At 44.9% G+C, this 14,577-nt stretch overlaps 1 protein-coding gene and 2 long non-coding RNA genes across 4 annotated transcripts; 2 read left to right on the forward strand and 1 right to left on the reverse strand.

Annotated features, from left to right (window-relative positions):
* Positions 1–80: 80 nt before the first annotated feature.
* Positions 81–3,696, forward strand: LOC311159412. The gene is made up of 5 exons (XR_014616512.1): positions 81–474; positions 1,661–1,741; positions 2,310–2,444; positions 2,973–3,179; positions 3,587–3,696. It is a non-coding gene; the product is annotated as an uncharacterized lncRNA (long non-coding RNA).
* A 159-nt stretch (positions 3,697–3,855) lies between these two features.
* On the reverse strand, positions 3,856–8,004 carry LOC311159408 (arylamine N-acetyltransferase, pineal gland isozyme NAT-3-like; the record flags this gene model as incomplete). Of its 2 annotated transcripts, none has more annotated exons than XM_084215487.1 (2): positions 7,768–8,003; positions 3,856–5,917 (listed from the first exon to the last, which is right to left on the reverse strand). In XM_084215487.1, the coding sequence occupies exon 2, from the start codon at positions 5,908–5,910 to the stop codon at positions 5,038–5,040; it is 873 nt and encodes a 290-aa protein (XP_084071613.1). In that variant the 5' UTR covers positions 5,911–5,917; positions 7,768–8,003. The 2 variants fall into 2 exon arrangements, with proteins under 2 accessions (XP_084071613.1, XP_084071612.1); XM_084215486.1 differs by having other exon boundaries at positions 5,038–6,186; positions 7,768–8,004.
* Positions 8,005–8,995: 991 nt separating this feature from the next.
* LOC311159413 lies at positions 8,996–12,416 on the forward strand. The gene is made up of 3 exons (XR_014616513.1): positions 8,996–9,076; positions 9,350–9,521; positions 11,987–12,416. It is a non-coding gene; the product is annotated as an uncharacterized lncRNA (long non-coding RNA).
* The last annotated feature ends 2,161 nt before the right edge of the window (positions 12,417–14,577 follow it).

A 14,577-nucleotide genomic window follows, 5' to 3' on the forward strand; every position in this document is an offset into this window, starting at 1 on the left:
GGATAGCAGAGGCTGAAAAAAAAAAAACCAAACAGAAAAGAAAACCCGGAAGGGTGGTGCCTGAGAGCTGGAGTGAGGCAGCCGAGCCAGCAGCAGTGTGTTATTGATACATATTATAACGTTGTCTTTTTGCAAGTAATAAATGCATTTTGTATGTGCTGTGTTAAAGTAGCTTTGCTATAAAGATACAGTTTTTGTTTTGGTTGTTAATTAAGCTTAGACATAGTAGTGAAATAGCTGATATAAGCATGCCTGTGTTAGACTGCTTGCTTGGATAGGATAATATCCAATGCACACAGGATGTGGACCCTGCTACAGATATGCCAACTATCAGCACTCACTGTCTGAACACAGTGTGGACCAGGGCCCAAAACCTGGAGGTGATAAGAACGGACTAAAACCACGGCCAAGGAATGTGCAAGCTCCAAAAAGGTGGAACCGAGGAGGAGCCATGCTAAACACTTCTTGGAAAAGGTAAACTAATTTGGGGAAAGGTTTACTATGCAAAATTGTTTATGAATGTGTAACAGGCCAATCCAATAGAAAAGGTATATAAAGGGTGTTTGCAAACTCTTGCCCGAGTGCCAAGATGCACCCGACCGTAATAACCTTTGCTCTGTGGTCCTTGTCTCACACTGTCCTTTATTAAACGTTTAAATTTTTACAGGAGAGTAAACCCTTTTTTTCACAAGTGCAAACCTGGCTGTTGTTAGAGCAGAGGCTGCTTCACATTTTCACTTGTTTGATGCTGTCTGCAGGGGCCTGCTGTGGCTTTCACCAAAATATTTTTGTTTCAGTAGCTTGCTGGATCTGATGATGTTGTTTTTTTCTCAGTTGTTTTTCTTTCTCAGGTGGTGTCATTTTTAACATTAGATTACGATTTCTTTTGAAATGTGTGGAAGGAAAGCTTGCATGCATTCAGATTTTGCACTGTTTCTGAGGAACAGCAAGATTTCACCATAGTAACCTGCACCTGCAACCTGCTTACCCCAGTCTGCACCACTGGAACTTCCCTGCTGCCTTTGCTTCCTTTGCTCTATGTAATCTCCATGTAGTTTTTATTACAGCAAATTTCATAGAATGTAAGCAAGCACTGGGCCAGCAGTGTGTGTCTCCTTTGCTCTTGCCCACCTGCAGATGTTGTTGATGGTGAAGATGCTCTTGGCACAGAGATGAAGTATTGACACACAGGGAGCTCCATCCTCTCAGAGTATTTCATATTGCTTTTGTGTCTCCCAATTGTGATTGCATTTTGTCAAGTCTCATTCATTGCCTGACATCTGCAGCTGGATCTTCCCTGTTAGCTCCCCACCAGCAGTTCTAGTCCTTCACATGCAGTGTCAATGCCAAGTTCTATTCAAACACTGATTTATTGGGATAATTAGCAGAGCTAATAAATCAGATGAAACTAAGATGTCTGTGATAACCCATTACTCAGCTCCACTCCCATATCCAAATTTGGCTCTTTATCATCCCATCAGTGGCCTGTCTGTGACCCCACAAGAGAGAACCCATGCCCAAGCCACAAGATGCTGAAGGGAAAGGAGAACCTGCCCTCATCTGGCTCATCTGGACAGATCCAAATCAGTACAAAGAGAAAGTTCATACTCCCATCTGGATCTTGCTGATCTTCTCTTCCCACACACCCTCATTTTGACAGGGAGAAGCCAGAAGTCAAGCAGGCAGATCCCAGTCCTGATGGAAAGCATCCTGAAATTCCATGGACCCATCTCTGTATAAGGTATGATGAGACCCATCCATGCTCCTTGTCCAGAGTTATTGGACCAAAAGGGGGCCAGATTCCCTTGCCACATTCCATTATGTGAACTGGCTCAGGGTCGGTTCCAGGGAAATGTGGGGTCCCTTTTTAAATACAGGTGTTTTCTGACCCAGAAGGAGCCAAACCCATTTTCCCTGGGGTTCCTGCAGTTTGTGCTTTGCTGATACACCTGCAGTGCTGTGCACAGGCTGTGCAGACTCACAGGGCTGAGCTTTCCCAGAGGGGCTGGCCCAAAGCTGCAGGATGAAGTTAAAGATCAGGAATGCAGAGCTCTCCTCGCAGGCTGTCAGCTCAGGCTTTCTGCCCTGGGCTGTTCCAAAGGTTCCAGCAAGAGCTGCACTGGCAACAGCAGCTCTTAAAGGTCCAGGCAGCCTTTAGTGCCTGTCAGGGACTGCCTTATCCTCCAGCAGAGCAGCCAAAGAGGGCAGAGAGTTTCTGCTTTAATAGTACTTTATATTCTGATGGTTTTATTACTTTATTTGTATTGGCATATGTGTGGAAATCCCTGTTATGCAATTTTTTATGTTAGGTGCTGCACGGAGAGCCTGGAAATGATCCAGTCCCCAAACTGCTTCCAATATTGAGAAGATTTTAATGTTCCACATGACTGAATGGCAGCTGAACCCTGCAGAAGTGGAAAGTATGCGTACCATGAGCAACTTCTGTAAGTGGCTATAACCTATAAACCCACCCTCAACCCTGCAGGTCACCCAAGGGCTTCAGTGTCTGGGGCACCTTGGTGGGTGCTCCCATGCTAAAACAGCAAAGCACTCGTGCAAAAATGATGCAGATTTCACATTGCTGACACTGATATGGTCTGGATCCTTGTGGGAAGTGACTTATGACAGACAGAGAGTAATCCAGGGCAGGAAGTCACTGATTTATTGGTGGGGATGGCAGCTGTTGAACTCATCACAGCACACTGAGCTGTTCCTCGTGGCTGACACCAGCCCCAACAAGCAACAAGGTCAGACTGGCCAAGTCACACAATTGTGCAAATTCCCCAGGGTTCAAAGAAAAGCCCTGTCCTTCGAAAGGGAAGATGCTGCCCCCAGAGAACTCTGAGCTCCCTCAAGCTGCTGTGCCTTTAAGTATCTGCCTCCAAAGTTAGTGATAAGGAAAAAAACAAACTGGCACAATCTGAAATGAAAACCTCTTTTCTTTTTTTTTTTCTTTTCTTTCCTTCCAACAGCAAGTTCCATTGCTTTGCTGAGCAGTGCGCTGTGCGTCTGCGGTGAGCAGGAGGCAGGGGCTCTGAGCTGTGCCCTGCAGGGGCAGCACCCGGGCTGCTCCGTGCTCCAGATGAGTCAGCAGAAAGAAAAGTGCCTTTCCCTGTTCCTGCCCTCCACACGCTGCATCTCAGGAGCAACAGACATAACTCCACACTCTGATGTTAAAGGTCTGTGATTTTATAGCTCTTGACTCGTTCCCCAAGCCTATGGAGCAGCACAAAGAGCAGGAAACACCCTGACACAGGGAGAAAGGAGTGGGAACAGCCCTTTCTAGATGTTTCCTATGTTTGTTCCCACAAAGGATGGAGATTCCTGGCTCTGTGTGGATCTTCTCCTGCTCCACAGCTTTGCAAGACCTGCCTGCACTTTTACCTCATCCCAATGCTTTCTCCCTGCTGTCCCACTGAGTTTAGCTTCTTTAGTTCTTCCCCCCTTCTGGGGGCCACAGAAAAACACAGATCAAAAACAAGCCAGATCCTGGGATAATTTCTGCTGATCATTTGTGTTGCAAGATGCTGGTCCACAGCATAAGAAGCCTCTCTTTCTTTTACAACTACATTTCATTTTCTCATAGGATTGGAGGGCCTCGTGTGCTATAAGGAACTATTGCAGCCAAGCACATGTAAGTGAATATGACTCTGGGAAGACAGGGGCATCAGGACTTTGCTGTGTCTCTAAGAAATACATTTTGAACATGCAGAATAGCAGCTTTTATTAAATCTGAACTCCTAGCTCTAGAAATCTGTACATGCTGCATAAGAAGTGAAAAAGGTTCGGTGAGTTATTGTCCTTTTACAAGCCTTAGCTGGAAAATATTAGCACGTACAAATAATCAGGACAACTTCAGTGATTAATGACATTTATTTTTTACTAAGGGAATACATGCTGTAATTTGGGGGGGGAGGGAAAACTTCTGAATAAGTCTAGTTCACAGTGCTTGATTTTTTTATTTAATTGTAATTCACTAATATAATTTGCTTAATTATAAGTGTGTAGTTGTAATCCTTCCAAGATTTGTACATAAAGGAACATCAAGCATCTTCTCAAAGGGCAAAGGGGTCACATTTGAGTCTTTTCTCCTACTAGAAATCTTAGCCCTTAGGTATGTGATTAAGATTCATCATTTCTCCTTATATCAATATAATTACTATCACTGCAAACACATCCTCAGTAGAACAGATATGTTGCACAAAAAGAATTCTGTGCATGTGTTTGGGTTCCACTGTAATAATAATAACGTGTAATAGCAGCCAGAGTAGTCTGAGGAGAGGAGCATGTATTCCCAGCAGTCTGCTGCTGAGGGTGAGCAAACAAAATGCTCAGGAGATGCTTTTAGTTCAAAGAAAGGTTATGTCACTGGTTATGTCACTGAGAACAGGAGCTGTGCAAAGTCTGAAACAACACAGAATTGCCAATGACATTTCTTATCATCAGTTCTGAGTCATAAATAACCTGTACTCAAGTACTCACATGGTGACTTTGCACAGGTGTGGGATGGCCTGAGTGCCATGTGAGGGGGTCTTGTGGATGTGAGAGCAAAAACAACAGGCTTATGGCTAAACAGGAGAAACTCAGCACAGGATGTCTTTGTGCTTTTGCCTCTTACACTCCCAAAATAATATAGTATTCATTTAAGAGGCAAGTATGACCTTTTTCCCCAGTGCCAGCACCAGGTAATAAAGACAAAGACGTACAGCTCCATCATTCTGCCCAGCTACCCTAGGTGTGTTTAGAAAAGCTTTTAAGAGATGAAAGGAGTAGGGAGTGGGCTGAGTCTGCTTCCCGCTAAGCGCAAACACAAGGGTAATGATTTGATTGAGCTTGGCAGAAATTATTGGTACCCAACCTAAAAAGAAATGCAGGAATAGTTGTGAAAATCCATTTGTTTTCCAGATTCATGATAGTATGTTCTGCCTTACACTGGTGTAGTTGGAAGGAGAAAGATTAACCTTTGGATGCTTGTCAGAAAGAGAGGGAAGAATTGCCTGTAATGCCACTGAATTGAATTGTAATCCAGGCAGTGAGTTAGAACAGAGATAACCTGCTCGTATTGACAGGTACAAATTTCTTTTCTAGTGTTACATTGAATTTCTCCCTCAGTGTTTTCTCTATTTCTTCATCTGCAAGCATTCTGATTTCCACAAGATCCATATTGTCCCTATAATTGTACTTTATCTCTGTGAGTTTCCACCCCACCAGTGCCCGGACACCATGGGCGGTCTGCAGGCTGCAGATGGATTTAGTGACAAAGAGAGAGTCAGGTGCTGTCTGCAGGTGGGCATTGCAGCCCCTGAACTCCTCAATGTCTCGTGGCTGAAGGGTAAAGAGATAAACCCGACGGCAAACTTCATTTTCCACATTTGGGGAAGTCGAGGTGCTTGGGTTCAGCACCCACTGCTTCCTTTTCACTTTATCCAAGTACCAGGTCCCATTCTCCTCCTGAAAACGAAAGACCCCAGGAGTCTGAGGCTGATCTGTCCCTGAAATCAGCTCCATTGGCTGCCACAGCTGGTAAGCCATCCCAAATCCCCCATCCACAATGTAGGATTTGCCATCAAGCTCCACTCGTAGTAGCAGATGATCAATTTCTTCTGGATAGGCATCAAGCTCTGGGACGTAAACTTTTGCTCCAAGAAGGGTGACATCGTAGCCAAGAGTTTTCAGGACCCAAGACAGAAGGTAGTTGTTTTCCATGCACCAGCCCCCACGTTTCTTCCTCACTATCTTGTTGTAGGTTGCTTCCAGGTCCAGCTCAATTCTTTCTCCACAGTGGATGCTGAGGTTTTCAAAAGGAACAGCTTGGATGTGGTGCTGGAATATATCTGACATGGTAGCCAGGTCTGGCTTATTGTGGGAGCCCTGGTATGAAATTCTGGTAAAATATTCCTTGATGTCCATGCTGCCTCTGAGAGAAGGGTGGGAAAAAATAATAGGCTGTGTCAGAAGTGGTGGAAGGCTCTTCCCCATCCCTTATAATGGGGTGCTCAGAAGAGGAGCAGGATTTGACTAATCTGAATCAAAGGCAGCTGAGTAATAGTGCTGAGAGAAGCCAATGGGACACTGCTGATGAGCACAAATGTTATTTTTATTTGCCTCTTTTACAGCTGTGACGAGAGGCTCCAGCTGTGCTAAGCACATTTCAGCAGAGTTCCTGCCCAGCAAAGCTACAAATCTCTGTAGGAAGGAACAAAAGCAGTAACAGCAATGTTTCCCTGCTAGAAATTATAGGAACTGAGACTCTCCAGATCTGAACTGCTTTGCTCATGGTTTCAGCAAAGCAGAAGCAGAAAACAAACCCACCCACTCTTGCAGTGGGATCCAGAGCCTCTTCTGCAACCAAATCTGAAGCAAATCTGTCCTGCCATCATGTTTCATCCATTATTTCGGCAGCCAGGCACGAGCTGGTCTCACCTGCTCCTGCTCTTTGTGCCAGCAGTAACAGACATGTCCTGGAGTGCAGAAGAGTTTTTTGGGGCAGAAAAGGTTGTGGGAGGGTTTTTGCTCATCTGCTGGGAGCTGCCTCCCCACAGCACAGCGTAACTCCCCAATCCTGCTAATCACAGCCCTTCTCCAGCAGCAGGAGGAAACCAAGGTTTGGGCCTCAACCACAAGGTTCAAAAACCTCACATTTTCTGAAATCATGTTTTGGGATAAAGTTCCTCTTTCTGTTCATGATCTTCCCACTGGTGGGTGGCTGCCCATGGGTGAGGGAGCAGGCATTGCCCTACTTTGGGATGGTAGAGGGCTCAGTGCAAGGCTGTTTCAAAAACACTAGGGTGGAAAGCAGCTCAAGCCCTCCCAGCCCTTGATGGATGTAATGGGATTTTGATGGAGCCAAGTATTTATGTTATTTCTCCCCAGGCACTGCTAAATTTCAGACATCTGTAAATATGGAGCAATCTTGTTCCCATTATTGACACAAGAGGTCCAAAAATGCTCTCAAGTTCCCGTATGAAACTCCCTAGGTAAAATCATAGGAAAAATATCCAACTGTTCAACAGGATTATATTCCCAATCTCATGAAAATTGGCAACCTTAATATTGTATGGGAATTCTGGAAAGATGCTTTCAGTACATAAAACAAAGACAATGAAAAATTCCCATTTGATGTAATATCCTGGCAGAAGCAGAGGGTGCCACAGTTTAGGTCCCCACATCCCCTTTAGGACAGAGGATTTACAGAACTCTGACTATTGACCATGGCCACCACTGTCTCGACATCCAGGCAGGCCTGAGTGATCCATGATTGGGTTAAGAGCATCAGAGTCAGGAGGTTCTCTTTGTTCAGCTTTTGGCTGTTCCCAGGATTTTCCCAGAACTACAGTTCCATTCATTTCTGAAAACTTGGCACAAGCTTAGTTCTTCTTGTGTCAATTTTAAACCAGCATCCCAGTTAAAACAGTTTCTCCCCTTTTCTTCCTTCCTTTCCCTCCACCACAGCAAGCAGAACATGTGCAGTAACTTTTTACTCACAGGGAAAATGTTGGTGTGGGTTTGTCTGTCTGTCCATCTCTTGAGGGTGTTTACAGGGCTGTTTTTATGGGGATTGCTGAAATGAGGCAGATGGCACAAATGCCCGAGTGGCTTGAGGCTCACCACTGAGTAAATAAAGCAGCGTAGCTACAACACCGAGCAGCTGAGCTCCCTGCTCTGCCCTTACACCATTTGTGCTGTTTTTTGTCCCCAGACAGATTTAACTTCCTGCTTAGAGAGCACTCAGCTACCAGGATCCAGGGGTTAAAAAAACAGGCTTACCTGGAAATTCAGTTCAAGTGCCAGTGTGCTCCGGGGCTTGGGTTGGTTCTAGGCTAAAGCCTAGAAGGTTTGTGGCTGTCCTCTACTTAGCACAGACAGGCACACAGGGCTTGAGGACTGCTCTCCAGCTGCTCTTCAGGGGAATGTCCTTTCTCTCAACTTGCTTTCACCCGCCTCTGTCAGATTGCAAAAGCTGAAAAAAAAAAAAAAAGGGCAAACCCCGAAGGGTGGAGCATGAGAGCTGGAGTGAGCCAGCCGAGCCAGCAGCAGTGCAAACCTGGCTGCTGTCAGAGAGGAGGCTCTTGTTTTTCATTTTCACTTGTTTGATGCTGTCTGCTGGGGCCTGCTCAGGCTGTCACCAAAATGTTTTTGTTTCAGTAGCTTGCTGGATCTGCTCAGGTGATGTCGGTTTTTACTCCCAGCCATTAGATTACTATTTCTTTCTAAATGTGGGGAAGGAAAGCCTGCATGCATTCAGTACAAAAAGGTTTTTTGCACTGTTTCCGAAGAACAGCAAGATTTCACCACAGTAACCTGCACCTGCAACCTGCTTACCCCAGTCTGCACCACAGGAACTTCCCTGCTGCCTTTGCTTCCTTTGCTCTATGTAATCTCCATGTAGTTTTTATTACAGCAAATTTCATAGAATGTAAGCAAGCACTGGGCCAGCAGTGTGTGTCTCCTTTGCTCTTTGCCCACCTGCAGATGTTGTTGATGGTGAAGATGCTCTTGGCACAGAGATGAAGTATTGACACACAGGGAGCTCCATCCTCTCAGACTATTTCATATTGCTTTTGTATCTCCCAATTGTGATTGCATTTTGTCAAGTCTCATTCATTGCCTGACATCTGCAGCTGGATCTTCCCTGTTAGCTCCCCACCAGCAGTTCCAGTCCTTCACATGCAGTGTCAATGCCAAGTTCCATTCAAACACTGATTTATTGGGATAATTAGCAGAGCTAATAAATCAGATGAAACTAAGATGTCTGTGATAACCCATTACTCAGCTCCACTCCCATATCCAAATTTGGCTCTTTATCATCCCATCAGTGGCCTGTCTGTGACCCCACAAGAGAGAACCCATGCTCAAGCCACAAGATGCTGAAGGGAAAGGAGAACCTGCCCTCATCTGGCTCATCTGGGCAGATCCAAATCAGTACAAAGAGAAAGTTCATACTCCCATCTGGATCTTGCTGATCTTCTCTTCCCACACACCCTCATTCTGACAGGGAGAAGCCAAAAGTCAAGCAGGCAGATCCCAGTCCTGATGGAAAGCATCCTGAAATTCCATGGACCCATCTCTGTATAAGGTATGATGAGACCCATCCATGCTCCTTGTCCAGAGTTATTGGACCAAAAGGGGGCCAGATTCCCTTGCCACATTCCATTATGTGAACTGGCTCAGGGTCGGTTCCAGGGAAATGTGGGGTCAAGGAGCCAAACCCATTTTCCCTTGTACTCTGATACTCAGCATTTCTCAACTCCTCTCCCTAAAACCTCTCTGCTATTGAGCATTTTCTTCCATGTCTTTCAAATTCTCATCCCAGCTCACTACATCTATTATTTTCCTTATGGAATTCCAGCTGTGGCTACGTGTCTTTCTGGATTTATATCCTCAACATCAACCATGTGCATTTGGGTGTTGTCCTTCCCACTGGCCAGAGGATGAGCCTGCAGCTCCAGAATCCCTCTCCTTTTTCTCCAGGCGCATTTTACAGCCAAGCCATTGAAACCACGAGCTCCCACCCTCCCCAGGTAGGTCCAAGGCCAGCACAGGGCAAAGCTCAGTCAGGGAGTGCTGTAGGTAAGGAAAGGCTGATCTTGAGCCCCAAGCCTTGCTGGAGTCTGCTCAGTGCCTTGCTCAGATCAACAGGGCAAATTCCAGGTGGGGCAATAAACTGCAATCACCTGCCCCCAAGAGCCACAGAGGGCAGAGCCCAGCTTGGGCCAGCTGGGATGGGGAACAGGACACAAGAATGTCCTTGGAAAGGACACTGCTGTCCTCCTGGGCACTGAAATGCCATTTCCCAGCCTTGGCAGGAGCTGGAGCTGGCTGAGATTTTTCCAGAAGTTCCTCAATGTAATTGCACTCACTTTTATATAAATTTAAACTGCTGACAGCATTAAATTTAATACTGAAATCCTTCTCTCATCCTAACTCTCCTGAGAGGCCTCATCAAATATCTCTCCCTCCCTGCTTTAATGGAGCCTTCAATGCTGCAATATTTGCTTGGGGAAATAAAAGCATTGGGTGCCCTATTTGAGGTAAAAGCCAAGTGTCTGCTCCCTTCTGTATTCAGCTCTCTGGCACAATGTATAAGAAATGAAGGTTTATATTATATTATATTATATTATATTATATTATATTATATTATATTATATTATATTATATTATATTATATTATATTATATTATATTATATTATATTATATTATATTATATTATATTATATTATATTATATTATATATAGATTGATATATTATATTATATTGATATATAGGTAGATATAGATATATAGATAGATATAGACATGGATTTTTTTTTTTAACCTCTAAAGAAAAAAAAAATCTTACTTTTGGGCATAAATATGCCCAAATGCAGCAGCAGTCACCATTTATGAGCCATGAAACTACCAAGAATTATGCTCAGCAGGGTTACATTGTCCTCATTCCACCACAGCCATGTGGCAATGCTGCTTCCACTCCCTGGCTTTGGTCTGCTCCTCAAAATCCAAACTCCTGTTTCAGTGCAAAAACCCTCCTGGATTTCAGTGGGAATCTGGATCAGTCACAGTTCAGACAATCAGCCTGGAAGGATGCAAAGCAGGAACAATTACACAAGTTCTGTCATTCCCATTACTCAAGCTTTGTATTTTTTTTTTTTTTTTGAGGTGGGTGGGAAGGAAACCTTTTATCTTGGCAAAGAGTGTTACAGTGACAGCAAAGGGGGAAAAAAGCAACTGTGCCTTTGGAAAACACATTTTCATTACAATGTACTAACACACATCATAGAAATAATATATGTTTGTGATGACAAAGTATTCCCATCACTCCACTGCTGAATTTGGTATACAAGTAGGGAAAAGAAAGGAGAGATGCTCTGGATTGAAAATGCTCTCCCAGACTTACCTTTAGTGGGATTTTATTGGCTTTCTGCCCTGCAATGTGCTCGGGGGGACACACTGGTGTGACTCCCAAGTGGCACTGCAGGGACTGGTGCACATTTAAATGCCTTTTTCACAGTTTTTTTCTGCCTGCCCTGTATGTTTACAGCTGATATGAACAGCACAAAGCCATGTGCACCATGCATGGGACAGAAGAGAGGTGACATTTTCACACCTGGAGCAGGAGGGGAGCAAATTCCTCCTGATGCTTAAAGAGGCTGACCTGGAGCAGAGGCTGGACAGAGTTAAGGGAATAAAGTAGGGATTTATTAAAAGGCCTTCAAAGGATACACCTTGGGCAGCACAAGAGCCTGGCCATGGCTCTGCCCAAGATGGACCCAAGACAGACCCAAGAGGGATGACAGGTCACGAGTTTTCACACTGTTTTAAGTTATGGTCCATTTACATATCGTGGTTAATTGTCCATTTACACCTTCAGGTTATGAAGTCCCATCCTCCCAGTTTGCTCTCCTCTATTCCCTGGTTTTTATACTTTTTGGGCCCAAAGGTTCTCAGGCTGGAAAAGGATTGTTTTGTCTGACTAAGCTGTGAAGAGAACTTACTAACACTTTATATGAAGTTCAGAGTTACACACTAAGGCAGTACAGAATCTGAAAAATATGAAAGCTAAAGCTTAAGGCATCACTCCCCACTCGGGATGAATTGCCCATGGATTTGCTGACTGTCACCCTGCAGTGAGGTACCTGAGCAGGGGTGGGAGGAGGAGTGAGTCCTCCAGGAGATTGGGAGGGGCTGAGAGATGGGAAGCAGATTTTGGATGAGGTCACTGCGGGGAGTCCTCTTCTGGAGTGCAGGGTAAGGAAAGAAATTCCATGTAAATTTTCATAGCTGGTGGGATCTAAAATCACATCCGCTTCTGCCCTGGGAGTTGAGTGAATCCTGTAAAAAAAAATAAATTCAGGTTGCTGAATGTAGTCAGAAATCCAGAATCCAGGAATCCAGCTATGCCAGGAATCATCCCTTTCCCAAAAAAAAAGCTCCCCACCTGCTGTGATGACCCACACATTACCCATAATAATATTATTTTTTTTTTAGCAAGGAGCACTTTGATCTTTGATCATACAAACTGCAGAATGGCCTTTGCTGTGAGATGATGAACCTGATTAATTTGACATCATCCCTGGGCATTTTCATTCCATAAGGTAAAAGGCAACCAATTTCCTTGCACTGGTCACGGTATTTCCTTTTCCTCATCACACCATTGCAAATTGATGCTACACCCAGGGCAGTGTCTCCTCAGAGGCAGATGCTGAGGATTCTGTCATGAGGGAAGATTGTCATCCACCTCCCAAACCCTTATTTAATGGGAGCTGTGCTGTGAAATTCTGGTCAAATAGTCCTTGAAAAGTAACCACCTGCTTTTTAAGCATCTGGAGGCACATCTCTTCTGCTCCTCTATTTAAAATAAATAGAGCTGTCATGGAGAAAAGCCTGTGGTTCAGCCACATCCCCCTGAGACCAAACCAAGCACTAGATTTGTCAGTTCACACCAATGCTATTTTTAATTGCTTTCTCAGCAGTTGTGCTGGGACCTGCCCGGCGCCAGGCGCTGCACCTTGTGCTGCGGTGCAGCCCCTGCCATCCCCTGGGCCACACAAACAGACTCAAACATGATGTTGACAAATCCATTGTTGGCTCTGGGGCTGGAGGCTGAGACCCTGAACCCAGGGTGGTGATGGAATAAAGTGCCTCCAAGTCAGGATAGCTTTCTGCTAAAATATCCGAGCTGTGCAAACCCTTTGGGAAATTTCCAAGATGCAGCAGCCAGCCAGGCCAGCAAAGCAGCTGCAGTGTCCTTTTTCCTCATTTTCCAGCTTCCATCAGTAGCACCAGGTGCTCCCCAGCTCTGCAGGGAAGATGGGGTGAGCAGGTCTGTAAATCCTTCAGCAAGTGAAACCCTTCCCCTTCATTCCCATGAAAGCACTAAGCAACCTCACCAAATCTGTTTTTTGCCAGGTCCTTACCCAATTTGCAATTATTCCTCCAATTCCTGTCTATGTCACCATAGCTAATGACTTTCCAGACAGAATTGTATCAAAATCTTTACTGAAATTCAGCACCTGAAGTCCCACTACACATTTCTTCCTCCTAGAAAATCTCATACCTAATCATAGAAACCCAGCAGTTAATTTGTGCTACCATTTTTAATAAACTCCCATTCTGTGGCTATTGCTCACAACAGTCAGAGGCAGCCACAGCACCTGATGTGCCTGAATCTGTCTCTCCCTTTATGCATCTATCTGAGGGTTATCCTCCAGCGGCATCCACAATCAGACAGTGAGAATGTATATTCTGCTTTCAGCTAATAATTGAGAGACTAAACCTGCCTGGCTGCTGGGGACTCAAGGGAAGGGCTTGGAAATTGGCTGAGAGCTTCCTTCTCAACTGTCGTCAAAGCAGCTCCTGAATGTTTCATCACATGAAAATTTGCCTGCATATTTATATGGCCACAAAGATTCCTGGGTTAAAGCTGCAAAATCATTTCACCCACTGCATCAGTTCTCCATGCCCACTGTAACTCCAGCTAACCTATCTGATTGGGCTTTCATCACTCTGCACAATGAAGAGATAAACGAGCAATGTCCTGCCCCATCCTCCTGGGAGAGAGTTTCTCTTAATCCTTTGCTCATTAATGCACCACTGATAGGGTTCAGCCCAGCAGGGTGCTTGGGCAGGACAGCAGAACTGGAGTCCATCCTGGCCAAGTGGCCATGGCTGTGCCCAGATTGCCTGGCTGATACAACCTAAAGAAAAAACCTTTTTTTTTTTTTTTAAACTGCCATCAGTCAATCAGTAACCCAGAGTGGAAAACACTCAATCAACATCACAAAACCAGTTAGTTCCTTCTGCCAAAGCACAAACCCAAATCCCTCTCTGCTTCAAGATGCAAACCTGAATTGTAGCTCTGCTGCCCAGCTGGCATTCCCTCTTTATTTGCCTTTTCCCTGTGTCTGTCTGGCACTGAGGCAGAGCTGCTGCCACACCACATATTCCAACCACAGAACAGGGTTCATTTTGCTCTCCCCTCCCTGGGGACCTGCTCACACTTCCAAAGCTGCACATCATTTTATTAGTTCTATTCCCAGTCTCCAAAACGTCAACATTCTTTTATATGAACGTGCTGCAGTTTAGTACCATCAGCAAACTCTGCTGAAACAGGGAGAAATGCAGACCCAGGAAAGATCCCTGCAGAAATCATCCCCCAGCCCTTCCACAGCTGTGGCACTGTGCTCTCTGTCAGCCCTGCAGCACTTTAATTCACATAACCTACCCTCACTTCTAGCCCACCTCTTTCTTGCTTATGATTTTTTGTGCCAAGTGCTTAAAATGCTGATTTTTTTTTTTAATGAATGTTTATTGTTTCCACTGGTAACCCCTTTGTGAAACGTTAGTGATCACTAGATGTCACTGTGATTTTATTCTGTCTCCAGTCCAGCCCTACTGAACCTTTGTGATCCCTGGGCTCTAGAGAGCTTGCTTTAAAATGCTTCTGGAGAATTTTTTTAGTGATCAGAAAATTACCCAGCTGCTGTCCTGACAGAGAGTTTCCTGGGCTGGGAGGGGCGAACCAGCTTTGCCTGAGGTTTTGGGGCAGTTTTTTGAGTTTTTTATTGGCTCTGGTGTGT

The sequence above is a fragment of the Fringilla coelebs genome (assembly GCF_963513975.1).
Source record: "Fringilla coelebs genome assembly, chromosome: 14".
Classification (NCBI taxonomy): Eukaryota; Metazoa; Chordata; class Aves; order Passeriformes; family Fringillidae; genus Fringilla; species Fringilla coelebs.